The 20,528-nt window shown below is 50.6% G+C and overlaps 1 protein-coding gene across 2 annotated transcripts; it reads left to right on the forward strand.

The window, feature by feature from the left end:
- Positions 1 to 4,407: 4,407 nt before the first annotated feature.
- Positions 4,408 to 19,632, forward strand: MUC3A (mucin 3A, cell surface associated). 2 transcript variants are annotated; one of them, XM_053554726.1, is made up of 12 exons: positions 4,408 to 4,557; positions 5,624 to 14,692; positions 14,795 to 14,983; positions 15,714 to 15,829; positions 15,937 to 15,995; positions 16,571 to 16,719; positions 17,112 to 17,177; positions 17,525 to 17,687; positions 17,838 to 18,008; positions 18,099 to 18,190; positions 18,390 to 18,442; positions 18,595 to 19,632. In XM_053554726.1, exons 1-12 carry the CDS (start codon positions 4,497 to 4,499, stop codon positions 18,634 to 18,636), a joined length of 10,230 nt encoding a protein of 3,409 aa, XP_053410701.1. In that variant the 5' UTR covers positions 4,408 to 4,496; the 3' UTR covers positions 18,637 to 19,632. The 2 variants fall into 2 exon arrangements, 1 of the variants encoding a protein (XP_053410701.1); XR_008373192.1 differs by lacking the exons at positions 16,571 to 16,719; positions 17,838 to 18,008; positions 18,099 to 18,190; positions 18,390 to 18,442; positions 18,595 to 19,632 and having other exon boundaries at positions 17,525 to 17,661.
- Positions 19,633 to 20,528: the final 896 nt, after the last annotated feature.

Raw genomic sequence — 20,528 nt, forward strand, 5'->3', positions numbered from 1 at the left:
AAATTAATGAAACAAGGAGTTGGTTTTTTGAAAAAATAAATAAAATAGATAAACCATTGGCCAGACTAACTAGAAATAGAAAAGTAAAATCTCTAGTAACCTCAATCAGAAATGATAAAGGGGAAATAACAACTGATCCCACAGAGATACAAGAGATCATCTCTGAATACTACCAGAAACTCTATGCCCAGAAATTTGACAATGTGAAGGAAATGGATCAATATTTGGAATCACACCCTCTCCCTAGACTTAGCCAGGAAGAAATAGACCTCCTGAACAGACCAATTTCAAGCACTGAGATCAAAGAAACAATAAAAAAGCTTCCAACTAAAAAATGCCCTGGTCCAGATGGCTTCACTCCAGAATTCTATCAAACCTTCAAGGAAGAGCTTATTCCTGTACTGCAGAAATTATTCCAAAAAACTGAGGAAGAAGGAATCTTCCCCAACACATTCTATGAAGCAAACATCACCCTGATACCAAAAGCAGGAAAAGACCCAAACAAAAAGGAGAATTTCAGACCAATCTCATTCATGAATATAGATGGAAAAATTCTCAACAAAATCCTAGCCAATAGATTACAGCTTATCATCAAAAAAGTCATTCATCATGATCAAGTAGGCTTCATCCCAGGGATGCAAGGCTGGTTTAACATACGCAAGTCCATAAACGTTATCCACCATATTAACAGAGGCAAAAATAAAGATCACATGATCCTCTCAATAGATGCAGAAAAAGCATTTGATAAAATCCAGCATCCTTTTCTAATTAGAACACTGAAGAGTATAGGCATAGGTGGCACATTTCTAAAACTGATTGAAGCTATCTATGACAAACCCACAGCCAATATTTTACTGAATGGAGTAAAACTGAAAGCTTTTCCTCTTAGAACTGGAACCAGACAAGGTTGTCCTCTGTCACCTTTACTGTTCAACATAGTGCTGGAAGTTCTAGCCAATACAATTAGGCAAGACAAGGAAATAAAGGGAATCCAAATGGGAGCAGAGGAGGTCAAACTCTCCCTCTTTGCTGACGACATGATCTTATACTTAGAGAACCCCAAAGACTCAACCACAAGACTCCTAGAAGTCATCAAAAAATACAGTAATGTTTCAGGATATAAAATCAATGTCCACAAGTCAGTAGCCTTTGTATACACCAATAACAGTCAAGATGAGAAGCTAATTAAGGACACAACTCCCTTCACCATAGTTTCAAAGAAAATGAAATACCTAGGAATATACCTAACGAAGGAGGTGAAGGACCTCTATAAAGAAAACTATGAACTCCTCAGAAAGGAAATAGCAGAGGATATTAACAAATGGAAGAACATACCATGCTCATGGACGGGAAGAATCAACATTGTTAAAATGTCTATACTTCCCAAAGCAATCTACCTATTCAATGCCATTCCTATCAAAGTACCTACATTGTACTTTCAAGATTTGGAAAAAATGATTCTGCGTTTTGTATGGAACCGGAAAAAAACCCGTATAGCTAAGGCAGTTCTTAGTAACAAAAATAAAGCTGGGGGCATCAGCATACCAGATTTTAGTCTGTACTACAAAGCCATAGTGCTCAAGACAGCATGGTACTGGCACAAAAACAGAGACATAGACACTTGGAATCGAATTGAACACCAAGAAATGAAACTAACATCTTACAACCACCTAATCTTCGATAAACCAAACAAGAACTTACCTTGGGGGAAAGACTCCCTATTCAATAAATGGTGTTGGGAGAATTGGATGTCTGCGTGTAAAAGACTGAAACTGGACCCACACCTTTCCCCACTCACAAAAATTGATTCAAGATGGATAAAAGACTTAAATTTAAGGCATGAAACAATAAAAAGCCTCAAAGAAAGCATAGGAAAAACACTGGAAGATATTGGCCTGGGGGAAGACTTCATGAAGAAGACTGCCTTGGCAATTGCAACAACAACAAAAATAAACAAATGGGACTTCATTAAACTGAAAAGCTTCTGTACAGCTAAGGTGACGATAACCAAAGCAAAGAGACAACCCACACAGTGGGAAAGGATATTTGCATATTTTCAATCAGACAAAAGCTTGATAACCAGGATCTATAGAGAACTCAAATTAATCCACATGAAAAAAGCCAACAATCCCTTATATCAATGGGCAAGAGACATGAATAGAACTTTCTCTAAAGATGACAGACGAATGGCTAACAAACACATGAAAAAATGTTCATCATCTCTATATATTAGAGAAATGCAAATCAAAACGTCCCTGAGATATCATCTAACCCCAGAGAGAATGGCCCACATCACAAAATCTCAAAACTGCAGATGCTGGCGTGGATGTGGAGAGAAGGGAACACTTTTACACTGCTGGTGGGACTGCAAACTAGTACAACCTTTCTGGAAGGAAGTATGGAGAAACCTCAAAGCACTCAACCTAGACCTCCCATTCGATCCTGCAATCCCATTACTGGGCATCTACCCAGAAGGAAAAAAATCCTTTTATCATAAGGACACTTGTACTAGACTGTTTATTGCAGCTCAATTTACAATCGCCAAAATGTGGAAACAGCCTAAATGCCCACCAACCCAGGAATGGATTAACAAGCTGTGGTATATGTATACCATGGAATACTATTCAGCCATTAAAAAAAATGGAGACTTTACATCCTTCGTATTAACCTGGATGGAAGTGGAAGACATTATTCTTAGTAAAGCATCACAAGAATGGAGAAGCATGAATCCTATGTACTCAATCTTGATATGAGGACAATTAATGACAATTAAGGTTATGGGGGGGGAAGCAGAAAGAGGGAGGGAGGGAGGGGGTGGGGCCTTAGTGTGTGTCACACTTTATGGGAGCAAGACATGATTGCAAGAGGGACTTTACCTAACAATTGCAATCAGTGTAACTGGCTTATTGTACCCTCAATGAATCCCCAACAATAAAAAAAAAAAAAATTATTATACACATGTATATTACATTTCAAATAAAAAAAAAAAAAAAAAACTATTGCAAGGTAGGTGAGCCTCCTCCCAAAGACTGAAAGCACTTACATATGACATCTGACAATGAAGTCCTCAAACTTATCCTAGGAAAAGTGCTACATACCTCCTTGCTGAATATCACTATGGTCACCTTCAAAATACTCCCCTTGGGAAGCTATGCACAATGCCAGTGCCTAGTCCACTTTAAAGCAATTTTGGAACTCTTTTTCTGGAATGGTCATCAGAGCTATTGTTGTATGAGGTGTGAAAATTAAGTTCTCCACTTCATCCTAGAAAAAGTTTTTTGAAGGGTGGACTTAGACACTGGTGTGAGTGCATAGCTTCCCAAGGCAAGTACTTCAAAGATGACTGTAGTGATTTTCAGCAATGAGGTATGTAGCACTTTTCCTAGGAAGAATTTGTGAACTTAATTGTCCAACCTCATATATATATGTGTGTGTGTATCCACAGGGAAAAAAAACTCATATGTGTCTTTCACAAAGCTATGTGACTTGTGAAGTGAACACTGTAGTTATTCTGTGTCTCTCTGGGTGATAACACCATTCTTTCTGACTTAAGCGCAGTATTCCATAGCTTGACTATTCCACAGTCTTACTAGAATGAAACAATCTAATATGGGTTGTTTCCAATTTCCATTGGAATTGCAATAAACATCCTCATGCATGCCTCCTTGAAGTGCTTCTTGGAGGCAGAGATGGAGGGTGGAATTGCTGGGTTCCAGGACATGCTTTTAAATTTTTAATGGAACCATCAATTGCCCTGTTAAAGCAACCCAATCCACTTACACTCCCACCAGCTGGGTAAGAAGGGTTATTCTTTATACCTGTGCCCAAGCTGGATAGACTCAAACTTTGTAATGGTTGTTAGCAAGCAACTTGTTATCTACAAAGGTCAAAAAATTTGCTAGGTCAAATGTAGTATTCTTGTTTATCTCTCCTACCATCTGTATTTCCTTTTCTGGGAACTGCTGTGACTCTTCAGATATTAAAATGACTTCTGATTGAATTCTGTGTTACTTTGTCTAGCTGTGGGGTCCTGCCACAAGACAGGAACAGAAGGGGGTTGAAGGAGAGTGAGGTTCCATCCCGGGCCCCAGCAAAAGGAACCGAAACTAAGGAGCGGCTGCAAGAGCCAGCCCACACTCCAGAGTCCAGGCCTTGGGCCACCGCCACCAAGCGTGTCTCCATAGAGGGCGGGGAAGGAAGGGCAGCCTCTTAGCAACCGCGCCCGGGGCCCGGCAGGTTGGGGGCTGGGTCGCCAGCAGCTCCCCAGCCGGATACTCCGCGGCTTGTACTCAGTCCCACAGCGCTTAAATCCCGCTGACGGGAATCGGCTGGGGGCCCAGGGGAAAGGGGTGTGGTGGGGCGGGGCAAAAGGTGAGGCTGCGCTGAGCACAGGTACCTCCGCTTTTACCTGGGGTTGAGTGCTGCTCCCTTCTGCTGTCCCCGTCCGGTGCAGACTCTGCCCCCAGGCCTCTCGGGCTGCCCTGCCCACCGGGCCCATGCCGCTGCTCCGGCTCCTCGGCCTTCTCTGGTTGCTCAGGGGCTCCCCAGGGGCCGCAGGTGAGGGGAGAGGCGGGAGGGGCTGGAGAGACCTGCCTAATGCTTGTGGCTGAGGCGCGGAGGGTGGCCTGGGGGCGTAAGGAAGCTGAGGAGGGGAGGCTCAGAACTCTGGGCGCATGAGAACCGAGGTCGGAGGGGTGAAGGGCAACCGCTGCCCTCTCAGCAGAGGTTAGGGTGGGTTGAATGGTCGCGCTCCCACCTATCCCTGCAGCGGAGGATAGAGGGGGAGTCACCTCTCCCCACTGAGTTCTCTTCCTGCTTTGGCCCTCCCGTCGCCTAGGTGGGCCTCTCCCTCTCTGAACTTCCATCGTGTCTCCTCTGCCTTCCTCTGCTTCCTCATTCCCCACCCAGCCAGATCTCTGATCCTTAGTTTCATCTTCATGAAATGGGTCCATATCTATAGAATGGGGGGTAGGAGTCAAGTTTGTAAACTATCCAATGGCTGCAAAAATAGAATAGTTACATCAAATGTCTATTTTATACTCACCACTAAACCCTAAGGTCTTGGGGGACTCATGCCTGCCTGCTGATGCAGCTCTTTCCAGAAGTTTCTTTTCTCTACCCTGTCTCTCATCGGCTCAGTGTGGTTCTTGTTCCAAGTCCCACAACCCCAGTAGAGGCTGAGAAGCCTCTCTTTTCCTCTTTGTTGTTCTCTATGCGGGTTGCCCCTCAGGCCCCCGGTTTCCACCATATGCCTGGGTAGGACCTTGGCTGGTTCTCTCTCAGCAAGGGGCAGGGACTCTGGTGGAGGATGCTGGGAGGAGGGAGGATCTTAAGGAGAGGAGAGCAGGAGGGCTGTAGCAGACAAGGCCAAGGCTCTCCTCCTGGGGGAGCACACTGTAAATAGATTTCAGAATCTGAAAGCCCACAGCTCTAACTGCCTGGACAGGGGATGGGGGAGTGAGTTGTAGCAGCCCAGGTACCTCCACTGTATAGATACCTCCCTAACCCTAACCCTCTGTGACTTGTGACAGGAAAATGGGGTCGTAAGTAACAGATGTGGTAAGTTGGGGCAAAATGACCTGCAGATTCACCAATGCATTCCTCTGTTCTGCCACCAATACAGGAACCTTATCCAGGGCCATAGCCACTTCCTACGCTCTTCCCCCCAGGGCAGAAGCAGCCCACACTGCCCAATCTGCCTCTCCTACTCCTGGCAGCAGGGAAAACACATCCACCCCTCTCATCACCTACCCCCATGATAAATCCACTTCTGAAACACTGATCAAATCTCTAATCAATTCCAGCACCTCTGCAGTCCCGCCGTCTAAGTTTGTCTTCAAGGTTGAAACCACCCCACCCTCCCTCTTTGTGTACATGCCCACCACTGAGTGTGTGTATCCAACCAACTTCATAGTTACCACCTCCTACCCCACCACCTCTTGTGTGACCGTGACCCAGGCATCCTTCACCAGCTCTTATACCTCCACGCCTGTGACACAGAGACCTGCCACAGCGGTCACCAGCGCTTATCCTCTTACCGTGAACTCTTCTCCCATTACCACCACTTTAGGTGACAAGGCCACAACCACAGCCCCATCCTCTCCTGTCCCAGCCACAGACACAACCTTCATAACCACAGAAACTGGTCACAACTTATCATCCACCACCAGGACCACACTGATCACACCAGCCACTCTTCCAACTTCATTTCCTGACACCAGCGGGAAATTTAGTACAGAGACGGCCATCACTGATTCCCCCACCTCCACCAGTGTACTAACACCTGTGACACCCACGAGGGACCTTCCACAAGAAACTTCCACCGCGGACCTTACATTAAATTCCCCAATTATTTCATCAACCACAGGCACCAACACAGAAATTTCTCCCATAGGGACCAGCGCTGTGCCAGTGATGACCAATACGTTAACAACACCCACTAGGGGACTTCTCTCCACTACCCCTTCACACATCTCCCACATGCTCACCACAATCAAAACGGCCCTAACCTCACCTGCAACCATACTGAGTACCCTGGAGACATCCACAACCCAAACCAGGTCTTCCCCTAGGACAAATATTCCTCCCATAACCTCCAGAGCCACCCCCATATCTGTGGACACCACTGGCTTATTGACTACCATGACAAAGCTGACATCAATACCCACTGATCATGGACCCTCAGCAACCTTCACAAACATCACTCCATCATCTCCAACCATCCAGAATACAAAAACAACATCACTTGCGACCATAACCACAACCACAACTCCAACTGTATCAACTACTCTCACAAGTTCTGAACACTTTCCACCAAGTTCTGTCTCTACGCGAATTCCACTCACATCTGTGTTCCCCTCTTCCACGACTGCCAGTATCACCAGCACAGAGGGTGTCTCATCAGTTACAGCCATCACCCGCACACTCCCCACAACAGCAGGGTCTATCCCGACACCCACCACAACCTACTTGCCCACAACACACACAACCACGGACGCACCACCAGCCACAATAGCCCCTATAGGCACAGGGCAGACAACCCTCATCAGCCCTAGTGCCACATCCACTGAGAAAACCACACTCATGCCTACCACTGACGTTTCCACAGAGACTGCCGTGACAGAAATTACTTCTAGTCCCTGCATCACTTCTTCAGTCACTGCCACCAACACGCTGACTTCTGGGACAACTACAATCTCTCCTCCCACAACCACCAAAGCCTTTACATTACCTACCACGAGCATTCGATCTTCTGTACTTGTTACAAACTCAGAACCAGTCACTAGTGCGACCACGGACATCGTAACAACCCTTCTAACTACCTTGGTGACCACATTCCCAACCACTAATTCCAGGTCTACGCCTACATCGGAGACCACCTACCCCAACCATCCTGCTACTAGCCCTCTCACACCCCTTGCCACTCACACCACTTCCCTGACGACCACGACAGACACATCATCCACTTTCACCTCTCTTCCACCCACCTCCCCCTCTCTCCCAACCACAGAAACAGCCAAAACTGCTACTACACACTTGTCAACAACCAACACCCTGACCACCCCACACAGTACGCCTATCCTCACTTCTGCAAACATCTACTCCATGGTCAGTATATCACCTACTGCCCCCACTTCCCGTATCCCTACCCCAGGGAACCTGGTGATTTCCACAGCCATCACACCATCTACACAGATAACAGACATCCCTACACCGACTCCAACATGTATCACCCCGTCATCTGTGGGCACCACAGGTTCTCTGACTATGTGGACAGACCTCACCTCAACACCCAATGATCCCAGTCCCTCAGCAACCCTCGCGAATATCATTCCGTCATCTCCAACCATCCAGAATACAGAAACAACATCACTTGTTAGCACTACCACAACCACAACTCCCACCATGTCAACTATTCTCACAAGTTCTGAACACGTTCCAACAAGTTCTGTCTCTACAGGAATTCCAGTCACATCTGCATTCCCCTCCTCCACGACTGCCAGTATCACCCCCACAAAGGGCGTCTCCTCAACTCCAGCCATCACCCGCACACTCCCCACAACAGCAGGATCTATCCCGACGCCCACCACCACCCACTCAGACACAACACGCACCACCACAGATGCACCTCCAGCCACTGTAGTTCCTACAGGCACATGGCAGACAACCCTCATCAGCCCTAGTGCCCCATCCACTGAGAAAACCACACTCATGCCTACCACTGACGTTTCCACACAGACTGCCGCGACAGAAATTATTTCTAGTCCCCGCATCACTTCTTCAGTCACTGCTACCAACACGCTGACTTCTGGGACAACTACAGTCTCTCCTCCCACAACCACCAAAGCCTTTACATTACCCACCACTGGCATTCCATCCTCTATACCTGTTACAAACTCAGAACCAGTCACCAGTGCGACCATGGACATCGTAACAACCCTTCTAACTACCATGGTGACCACACTCCCTACCACCAATTCCAGGTCTATACCTACATCGGAGACCTCCTACCCCAGCCATCCTGCTACTAGCCCTCTCACACCCTTTGCCACTCACACCACTTCCCTGACGACCACGACAGACACATCATCCACTTTCACCTCTCTTCCACCCACCTCCCCTTCTCTCCCAACCACAAAAACAGCCAAAACTGCTACTACACACTTGTCAACAGCCAAAACTGCTACTATACACTTGTCAACGACCAACACGCTGACCACCCCACACAATGCTCCTATCTTCACTACCTCAAACATATACTCCACAGTCGGTATATCACCTACTGCCCCCACTTCACCTATCCCTACCCTAGGGAATATGGTGACTTCCACAGCCATCACACCATCTACACAGATAACAGACATCCCTACACCGACTCCAACATCTATCACTCAGTCATCTGTGGGCACCACAGGTTCTCTGACTATGTGGACAGAACTTACCTCAACACCCAATGATCCCAGTCCCTCAGCAACCCTCACGAATATCATTCCGTCATCTCCAACCATCCAGAATACAGAACCAACATCACTTGTTAGCACTACCACAACCACAACTCCCACCATGTCAACTACTCTCACAAGTTCCGAACACGTTCCAACAAGTTCTGTCTCTACAGGAATTCCAGTCACATCTGCATTCCCCTCCTCCACGACTGCCAGTATCACCCCCACAGAGGGCATCTCCTCAACGCCAGCCATCACCCGCACACTCCCCACAACAGCAGGGTCTATCCCGACGCCCACCACCACCCACTTGCACACAACACAGACAACCACGGACACACCTCCAGCCAATGTAGCCCCTACAGGCACAGGGCAGACAACCCTCATCAGCCCTAGTGCCACATCCACTGAGAAAACCACACTCATGCCTACCACTGACGTTTCCACACAGACTGCCGTGACAGAAATTATTTCTAGTCCCCGCATAACTTCTTCAGTCACTGCTACCAACACGCTGACTTCTGGGACAACTACAGTCTCTCTTCCCACAACCACCAAAACCTTTACATTACCTACGACTGCCATTCCATCCTCTATACCTGTTACAAACTCAGAACCAGTCACCGGTGCGACCACGGACATCGTAACAACCCTTCTAACTACCGTGGTGACCACACTCCCTACCACCAATTCCAGGTCTACACCTACATCTGAGACCGCCTACCCCAACCGTCCTGCTACTAGCCCTCTCACACCCTTCGCCACTCACACCACTTCCCTGACGACCACGACAGACACATCATCCACTTTCACCTCTCTTCCACCCACCTCCGCCTCTCTCCCAACCACAGAAACAGCCAAAACTGCTACTACACACTTGGTAATGACCAACACGCTCACCACCCCACACAATACTCCTATCCTCACTTCCTTAAACATCTACTCCACAGTTGGTGTATCACCTACTGCCCCCACTTCACCTATCCCTACCCTAGGGAACCTGGTGACTTCCACAGCCATCATACCATCTACGCAGATAACAGACATCCCTACACGGACTCCAACATCTATCACTCAGTCATCTGTGGGCACCACAGGTTCTCTGACTATGTGGACAGACCTCACCTCAACACCCAATGATCCTAGTCCCTCAGCAACCCTCACGAATATCATTCCGTCATCTCCAACCATCCAGAATACAGAAACAACATCACTTGTTAGCACTACCACAACCACAACTCTCACCATGTCAACTACTCTCACAAGTTCCGAACACGTTCCAACAAGTTCTGTCTCTACAGGAATTCCAGTCACATCTGCATTCCCCTCCTCCATGACTGCCAGTATCACCCCCACAGAGGGCATCTCCTCAACTGCAGTCATCACCCACACACTCCCCACAACAGCAGGGTCTATCCCGACGCCCACCACCACCCACTCGGACACAACACACACAACCACGGACGCACCTCCAGCCACTGTAGCCCCTACAGGCACAGGGCAGACAACCCTCATCAGCCCTAGTGCCCCATCCACTGAGAAAACCACACTCATGCCTACCACTGGCGTTTCCACAGAGACTGCCGTGACAGAAATTACTTCTAGTCCCCGCATCACTTCTTCAGTCACTGTCACCAACACACTGACTTCTGCGACAACTACAGTCTCTCCTCCCACAACCACCAAAGCCTTTACGTTACCTACCAGTGGCATTCGATCTTCTGTACCTGTTACAAACTCAGAACCAGTCACCAGTGCGACCAGAGACATCGTAACAACCCTTCGAACTACCGTGGTGACCACACTCCCAACCACCAATTCCAGGTCTACACCTACGTCAGAGACCACCTACCCCAACCATCCTGCTACTAGCCCTCTCACACCCTTTGCCACTCACACCACTTCCCTGACAACCACGACAGACACATCATCCACTTTCATCTCTCTCCAACACACCTCCCCTTCTCTCCCAACCACAGAAACAGTCAGAACTGCTACTACACACTTGGCAACGACAGACACCCTGACCACCCCACACGGTACTCCTATCCTCACTTCCTCAAACATCTACTCCACAGGGAACCTGGTGACTTCTACAGCCATCACACCATCTACTCAGATAACAGACATCCCTACACCGACTCCAACATCTATCACTCAGTCATCTGTGGGCACCACAGGTTCTCTGACTATGTGGACAGACCTCACCTCAACGCCCAATGATCCCAGTCCCTCAGCAACCCTCACGAATATCATTCCGTTATCTTCAACCATCCAGAATACAGAAACAACATCACTTGTTAGCACTACCACAACCACAACTCCCACCATGTCAACTACTCTCACAAGTTCCGAACACGTTCCAACAAGTTCTGTCTCTACAGGAATTCCAGTCACATCTGCATTCCCCTCCTCCACGACTGCCAGTATCACCCCCACAGAGGGCGTCTCCTCAACTGCAGTCATCACCCGCACACTCCCCACAACAGCAGGGTCTATCCCGAGGCCCACCACCACCCACTCGGACACAACACACACAACCACGGACGCACCTCCAGCTACTGTAACCCCTACAGGCACAGGGCAGACAACCCTCATCAGCCCTAGTGCCCCATCCACTGAGAAAACCACACTCATGCCTACCACTGACGTTTCCACACAGACTGCCGTGACAGAAATTATTTCTAGTCCCCGCATCACTTCTTCAGTCACTGCTACCAACACGCTGACTTCTGGGACAACTACAGTCTCTCCTCCCACAACCACCAAAGCCATTCCATCCTCTATACCTGTTACAAATTCAGAACCAGTCACCAGTGCGACCACGGACATCGTAACAACCCTTCTAACTACTGTGGTGACCACACTCCCAACCACCAATTCCAGGTCTACACCTACATCTGAGACCACCTACCCCAACCATCCTGCTACTAGCCCTCTCACACCCTTCGCCACTCACACCACTTCCCTGACGACCACGACAGACACATCATCCACTTTCACCTCTCTCCAACACACCTCCCCCTCTCTCCCAACCACAGAAACAGTCAGAACTGATACTACACACTTGTCAACGACCAACACCCTGACCACCCCACACAGTACTCCTATCCTCACTTCCTCAAACATCTACTCCACAGTCAGTATATCACCTACTGCCCCCACTTCACCTATCCCTACCCCAGGGAACCTGGTGACTTCCACAGTCATCACACCATTGACTCAGATAACAGACATCCCTACACCAACTCCAACATCTATCACCCTGTCATCTGTGGGCACCCCAGGTTCTCTGACTATGTGGACAGAACTCACCTCAACACGCAATGATCCCAGTTCCTCAGCAACCCTCACAAATATCATTCCGTCATCTCCAACCATCCAGAATACAGAACCAACATCACTTGTTAACACCATCACAACCACGACTCCCACTGTGTCAACTATTCTCACAAGTTCTGAACACGTTCCAACAAGTTCTGTCTCTACAGGAATTCCAGTCACATCTGCATTCCCCTCCTCCACGACTGCCAGTATCACCCCCACAGAGGGCATCTCCTCAACTGCAGTCATCACCCACACACTCCCCACAATAGCAGGGTCTATCCCGACGCCCACCACCACCCACTTGCACACAACACAGACAACGACGGACACACCTCCAGCTACTGTGACCCCTCCAGGCACATGGCAGACAACCCTCATCAGCCCTAGTGCCACATCCACTGAGAAAACCACACTCATGCCTACCACTGACGTTTCCACAGAGACTGCCGTGACAGAAATTATTTCTAGTCCCCGCATTACTTCTTCAGTCACTGCTACCAACACGCTGACTTCTGGGACAACTACAGTCTCTCCTCCCACAACCACCAAAGCCATTCCATCCTCTATACCTGTTACAAATTCAGAACCAGTCACCAGTGCGACCACGGACATCGTAACAACCCTTCTAACTACCGTGGTGACCACACTCCCTGCCACCAATGCCAGTTCTACACCTACATCTGAGAGCACCTACCCCAACCTTCCTGCTACGAGCCCTCTCACACACTCCACGACTGACACCACCTCTCTGACCAGTAGCACAGATACATCAACCATTCCCACCTCTGTCATATCCTCCTATCCCTCTCTCTCAATCACAGGAACAGCCCAAACTGCCACCACATACTTGGTAACAACAGACACCCTTACCACCCCACACAGTACTCCCAGCTTTACCTCCTCAAATGTCTATTCCCCAATCAGCACATCCCTCACTGCAATCACCTCAGCTCCCACTACCACAGAGACTCTGCTGACTTCCACAGCCATGACCCCATTTACTCTGAGGACAGGTATTCCATCCTCAGCACTTACAAGTATCACCCACCCTTCCTTGCTACCCACCCTTTTGTTGAGTACAACTTCAGACCTCAGCTCAATATCCCCTGCTCCCAGTACCTCTGCCACCCCTACAGGTTCCATTGCATTTTATCCCACTGTCCATCACACAGAAACAACATCCTTGGTGAACACAACCTCGAACCACATACCCACTGGGGGAACGATTGTCACAGGTACTGACAACACCCTGCGTAGTTCTTTAGGTACAAGCATTGCAGTTACATATGACACCTCTTTGTCACCCCAAACAACTCCTATATTGACCTCTACCACAGGAACTCAAACACCTCCCATACTTACCCTTGAGAGTACAGATTCTTCTTTGCCTTCTCTTAACACTCTTACTCCATCAACCAACCTCAGCACTATGATGTTAACGTCACATGTCCGTAGTACAATTACACATCTGCTCACTCTTAAAACTTCTCTTTCAACCCCCTCCTTGCAAACTTCACTCACATCTATGAGTGAGTCCACTGGTGCATCTTTTTCTAGGCCAAGTACGTCTACAAACGCGTTAGTCACCTCTTTCAGCACTATCATCGTGCCTTCAATACCCACCATAATAACATCCTCTTCTCTGTCCTCTAGCAGCACAACGGCAGTGCTCACCACTGCCTCTCCATCTCTTCCTTCCTCCCCACATGTGCCCAGTATGGAACACCCAGCCTCTTCTTTTGTCTCAACTTTCCCCACTTTCTCTTCCTCTGCAACTATCAGAACTTCTCCTGCCTCCTCATCTCTAACCATAGCTCTCACTGAAACGACCCCCTTTTCTTATATTTCTCTTCCTTCCACTACACCCTGCCCAGAAACTGTAACAATCACCATAGTCCCCACCTCTCCCACTTCTCCTTGTGTCGAAATGGATCCAAGTGGTGAAGTTACTTCTCCTCCCACCACCCCGCTCACTGTCTTTTTCTTTACTACTGAAATGGTCACTTCTCCTAGTTCCACCAGTATAAGAACTTCCTTTCCTACATACACGGACAGTTCTATTTCCCTGGCTCCAGAGAGTGGGCCTGCCATCATCACAACTGATAGTCTGAGTTCTACTGGCAGTGGGGCCGTTTCCATGAGTCCAGCTTTGACGAGCACCCACACGCCCACTAGCAAGACCTGGCTAAGCACCAGCTTGGTAACTGCCCCAAGCACACCTGGTGTCAACGTGAAACCACAAAGCAGCCTTCCAACTACCATGATGACTTCAAGCAAGTTGACCCAAACCACCCCACCAGCCAACAGGACTTCAGTGACACTGGTACCTACTACCCTGACTCCTACTACCCTTAGGTCACCCACGACGACTTTGAGCAACATTCAGATGACCACACAGTCAAGGCTGACCACTACCCCAGGTTGGACCTCCTGCCTCCTGTTCCTTCTCCTCCCGTCTTAAATTCCTAGGTCACTAAGGTCAGGCGCTGTACTGAATTTCCCTTTCTTCCTATGCTTCCCAGGTACCTGCTACAATGGTGGCACCTGGGAACAAGGCCTGTGCCTTTGCCTCCCAGGGTATTCTGGGGACCACTGTCAGTTCCAGGAGATCAGATGCCAGAATGGGGGTACATGGGATGGCCTCAAATGCCGCTGCCCCAGCACCTTCTATGGCTCCCGTTGCGAGTTTGCCATGGAACAAATAGAGCTAGGTGAGTTGCCAGGGCCATGCCCTCTGCACTTCCTCCTGGAGGTGCCAGTGATACTCCCTGGGTCCAGCTCTGTATGTGGCCTGGAGGCACCCATGCCATTTTGCCAGCATCCTGGGTGGTGCCTGTGGCTCAGCGAGTAGGGCGCTGGCCCCATATGCCAAGGGTGGCAGGCTCAAACCCAGCCCCAGTCAAACTGCAACATTTTTCCCAATCCTTCCATCCCTCTCCCACACTCTCCACTGCTTGCCTTGTATCATGCCTTCTTTCCATCATCACTTGGGCTGCTTGGAGCTGCATTGGTTTCCACGGCCTCCCTCTCCCATTTTTAAGGACCTGGTGTTTTATACTGTGCCCACTCAGATAGTTGACATTAATTTTCTCTCAGCTAATTAGCAATCTAATTCCATCTGCATACTTGATTCTCCCTTAACATGTGGTACAACATATGCACAGGTTTTGGGGATTGGAACGTAGACTTCTTTGGGGCCATTATTCTGCCTACCACAAGCAGACAAGGAAGGACATAGGCTGACTGCGGTACCTCCTGACTTCTTTCCCTCATCCCCAGACAGTGCATTGCTGAGTTCCTCCTTTGTCCCTGCGGCTGTGCAGTCAATCCTCAGGGACTGTTGAAGGGGTAGTCGGAGGAGCCTCTGAGTTGGAGTGACGGTGGTGGTGATGCCAGACTGGGGCGGATGTGTAGTGACTAGGGTGGTGCATGTGTGTGCAGACACAGTGGATGCTGAAGTGGGCATGGAGGTATCTGTTGACCAGGAGTTCTCCCCAGACCTCAATGACAACACTTCCAAGGCCTTCAGGGATTTCAGCAATGCCTTCCAGAATCAGGTGAGGGGGAAGGGAGTGGAGCTTAAGGGTCTTCCCCTGGAACTAGGCCTCTGGGTGCCCTCAGACCTGCAGGTTCAGATGCAAGCCCAGGACCCTTGACATTTCAGATGCAGAAGATTTACCAACATGTGCACGGATTCAAGGATGTACAGATCCTGTCCCTGAGGTAAGAGATACTTCTGGGCATGTGGAGGCAGTTAGATAGGGGGAAAGGGTACAAAGAAGGCTGGAGAACACATCCCTTGCTTTTAGAATTGTCAGATTTCATAGAGATAGGTGGAGGGAGCATGCAAGGGCATCACTCCATGGGGTGGCTTTGTGATCATTTTCTGGTGCCACTTCCTTCTAGGAGAGGTGGTACCCTCCTCTTCACACCCTGGAAGGAGAGAGGTTGTAGGGACAGGCAGGGAGGTGGTGTCTGGTCTGGTGACTTGACTTCCTTCTGGCTGGCCCCTACTCTGCTGGGTATGTCAGCATGACAGAGGACAGAGAGACCAGGAGGGTCTGGTCAATGGCAGCTTGATGCAACATAAAGAGAATGTCACTCACTCCTGTCCTGCCTTTCCAGGCCAACCAAGTCAAGGGTGATGGCAGCCCCTTCTGAAAAGAATGTGTCTGACCTCCCACCTCATGACCTTTGCCACATTCCCCCAATCTGTGCACTTGTGGTTGGTCCTGGAAGTACCCCTCCCGGAAATATGCCCCAGATCTGGGCCCTCACTAAGGCCCCTGACCCCTCAGGAGTGGCAGCATTGTGGTGGACTACCTGGTCCTGCTGGAGCTGTCCTTCAGCCCCCAGCTGGATAGCGAGTATGAGAAGGTAAAAATGGCCTTGAAAGAGGAGCTCCAGAATGCCAGCCAGGATGGGGACAGCTGCCGGGATACCCAGAGTAAGCACAGCTCGAGGGAGGGCTCAGGGTTAGAGCCACCACTGCGGGCAACTCCAGATCAGTCAGAGTTGATCTGGAGTCCTTCGGGCTCAGGTGGCAGCCCTGTGGTACCTCGGCAGTTTGGGAGAAGGGGCACATGTCCACACCTAGTGGGATCAAGGTGGGGCAAGGGTGGGTCTCACAAGGATTTAGGTGCTAAGAAAGAGACTCCCTGAGAGTTACGCTCAGTGTTTCCAGGATGGTTGGAGACCCCTATTATTAGAGGGGATGACAGAGACAGTAGGAGTCTTCCCTGTGGCTCCTCCACATCCTCATATTGACAGAGCCCTTGCTTCCTGGCCCTAACTCCTTTACCTGCTTCGGCCATTCCATCTGTGTCCTTGTTCCCCCAGCCCTATGTTTTAAGCCTGACTCCATCAAAGTGAACACCACCACCAGGACAGAGCTGACTCCAGAAGGTGAGGGTGTGGCAAAGGGCTACTGGCCTCAGGCAGCCATGGCCCCTCCCACGAGGGACGTCTGCCTTAGAAATTATTGAGAGGGTGGTGGTAAGGAGGGGGATATTTGGGGGAGGCAAGTGAAGTGGCTTTGGGCTGTCCTTCCTAGACCTGGTTGGCGGAGGATCTGCAGTGACCGTAAGGGGAGGATGAGGGCCTTTCTCTCAACTAATCCCAGGGTCCACTCCATAACACTCACCCTCGGAAATGTAGTCCTCCCCATGCGCTTTCAGAGTTGTCATATCAGATTCCCAAGTAGGATGGATGAGGTCTCCATCTCTGCAACCCGGTCCCCATCTCATCCCCAGCCATCTGCCGCCGCGCTGCTGCCAAAGGCTATGAGGAGTTCTACTTCCCCTTGGTGGAGGTGAATCGGCTCCGCTGTGTAACCAAATGCACGTCGGGCGTGGACGGCGCCATCGACTGCCACCAGGGCCAGTGCGTCCTGGAGAAGAGCGGTCCTGCTTGCCGGTGAGGCCCCGCCCCCGAGCCGGAGCCCTGCCCCTAAATCCCCGCCCGCCACAACCCCGCCCTTCCCCTAGCCCCGCCCCGCCCCTCCCCACCCCACATTCGGACTCCACCTGGAGGTGTGGAGAGCCTGAGGCCTGCGCTCACGGGCAGCTGCTTCTCCACCGACGAGCTCTGGTTCTATGGCCCGCGCTGCGAAGTGGCCGTCCGCTGGAGGGCGCTGGTCGGGAGCCTGGCGGGAGCCGCCGCGCTGCTGCTGCTGCTTCTGCTTGTGCTGGGCGCCGTGCTGGCGCGCTCTCGTGGGAGGCGCAGCGGCCCAGGCAGGTGAGAACGCGAGTTAGTGGGAGGAGTCCAGAGGCGGCAGAGGGTCCTAGACCCGGCGGCCCTGCCTGACCTGGTGGCGGTCCCACCTAGGTCCTGGGAAGAGGACAGAAAATGGTTCGAGATCTGGAATGAGGACACCGTGGGGACTTTTTCAAACATGGGCTTCGAGGACGACAGGATAGGTGAATCCTGCCTCGTGGAGAAGGAAATAGGGGCTTTCCGGGGCACCCTGGCGAGGACACAGGAATACCCCGTGCCAGGGGCTTGTGTTACCTTTTCCCTTCCTTGGTGCCCCTGCTGTGAGCCTGATACCTGGCTTTCCTCACGTTTCCCTCCTCCCCTTCCTTGTCTTCCCCTCTGCTCCTCTTTTCCCCTCTCTAGTCAAGGATGAAAACTTCCAGGTGGCCTTGGAGAACGTGGACACCAATATCAGGGTGAGGGAGCTAAGGGGAGCCCACAGGAGTTCTGCCTGCTCCAGTTCCGGGTTCCCTCCACCAACTCCACCAGGGCAGGGGATGGGCTGGGATTAGGAGGCTGTGGCCCTGGCCAGTCAAGCAGGTGGCTCCCTATTCCCATTCTGTGGCAGGTGCACATCCAGAGACCTGAGATGACCTCATCATCAGTTTGAGCCCTTCCAGGATGCAACCATCTGCGCTGTGTCCATTTCAAGAGCTGGCCCAAGGGCTTGTGCAGCCCAGGCTGTCCTTGGGTGAAATGAAACTGTGCCACTGAATTGCATCCTTCTCTCAACTTGGCCAAAACCCAGCTAGAGACTCAGTTCACATCCAGGCTCTTTCACTGTGGGACTTTGGGCAAGTCAGTCACTTCTCTGAGTCTCAGTTTCTTTACCTGTAAAATGGGTACAAAATGCTTGTCTCCATACTCCCTACTTATTGTGAAAACCACACAGTCTTGGCCAGTTAATTTTCTACTCCAGGCCCCATGGTCCCCTTGTCTCACTCAGCTCCCCCAATCCTCATGTCCTTTTGCCTGGTCTCAGTCAGTGGTCTCCCTGTTTTCTTGTTCATGTCCCCACTGCCTAGTCCCTGCCCTGCACTGTGGCTGACTTACCCATCTCCTACCCTCTCTTGTTTAACTCCTTACTCTCATTCCTTACTTTGTCTCTCCTCTAAGCCCATTCTCTAATCAGTCCTTCCCCTCCCCTCTCCCCCCTCCTGGTAACTTCAGCCCTAATCCTTGCCTCCCCCATCCCAGTGCCCTAGCACTAAATCCTCCCTCCTCTTTCACCTCTGTCCCTAGTGAGGTTCAGACACCTATGTCTCAGGCCCCTCCAGGCTCTATTCTGAGGCTCCACCCCTTCCTCTCACCCCCAAGGGCCTGGGCTCCTGTAGGTAGGGGCAGGACTTGAGTTGCCCAGATCCCCAGGGATGGGGAGAAGTGGGGCCTTGAGGTGGGAAAATTCCCTTGGTCCCACTGATTATTCCTCCAACCCTTCCTCCCCTCCCACCTCAATGCTGCCTTTTTCCTATCCCTTCCTCCTTCCTCTCTTCCCAACTCTCTCCCTGGTCACCCCCATCCCTGCAGTAACTTCTGATCCCTAAGCCCTGAACCTCCTTTGCCAGGAAGATCTGCTTTGGGGACAAGAATCTGCCCAATTCTCCGTGTGAACACAATATAACATTTTTTTTAAAAGAAGCTGCTCTGTGTCTCTCTCCTTTTCACCCACTAGTGGGCCCTACTTGGTTGGAGAACAGGGACTTTCGGATGAGGGAGGAGGGAGGGGTCTGGCCTCACAAGGAACATAAGATCGGGGCAAACTATTTTGTTAGGAGTGGGTGGGTATGGGGGCGCCTTGGGTTTTGTCATTTGTGCCCCCCCACCTCCTTGAGATTAAGAGTTTAGGGCTGGGGCTTCGGAGGAGTTAGACCCCTAGAGCTGGGTCAGGGAAGTAGGGCGGGCTGCCTGGGGGAGTGGCCTATTGTGAAGATGGGTTAACCTGGGCTTTCTCAACACCTTATGTCCCCAAGAGCTGATCGTGAACACATCCTCATGGCAGGGCCTCACAGCTGTGGTGAATAATCAGGCAGTCCTGACCAGTTGAGTATAACCAGGAATAATTTGTCTCCTGGCTATTTGGTGGGGGTTTGGGAGAGGCCCCTGCAACCTTTGCTCTGGGCAGGGACTGGCCATGACCTTTCTTCACCTTTTCTTCTGGCCAGAGGTGGAGACCAAGACCATAAAGTCTCAGGTGTGAGTGGACACCCCACCCAGGAAAAGGGCGGGGAGCCCAGGGAAGGCCCTAGAAATTTGGAAGGGGCCATCTGTGGTGGGCAGTAGGGAAGGAAGGCTGGAAGAGAAGCTTCTCCAGGGTGCAGTGAGGAACCTGGCCTGGCCTCTGGGTGCCCCTCCTCCCACAGCTCCTTGTCCATTGGGGTTCTCAGCCCCCACCCTTGGCACCCACTGCTCACTCTCACAACTCTTGCCTGTGTCCCTCCCTCTGGCCCTGCCCTACCTGTCACTCTGGCTTCTGCTGAAGAGACCCTGGCTCAGGGTTTTCAG

The sequence above is a fragment of the Nycticebus coucang genome, chromosome 12 (assembly GCF_027406575.1).
Source record: "Nycticebus coucang isolate mNycCou1 chromosome 12, mNycCou1.pri, whole genome shotgun sequence".
Taxonomy (NCBI): domain Eukaryota; kingdom Metazoa; phylum Chordata; class Mammalia; order Primates; family Lorisidae; genus Nycticebus; species Nycticebus coucang.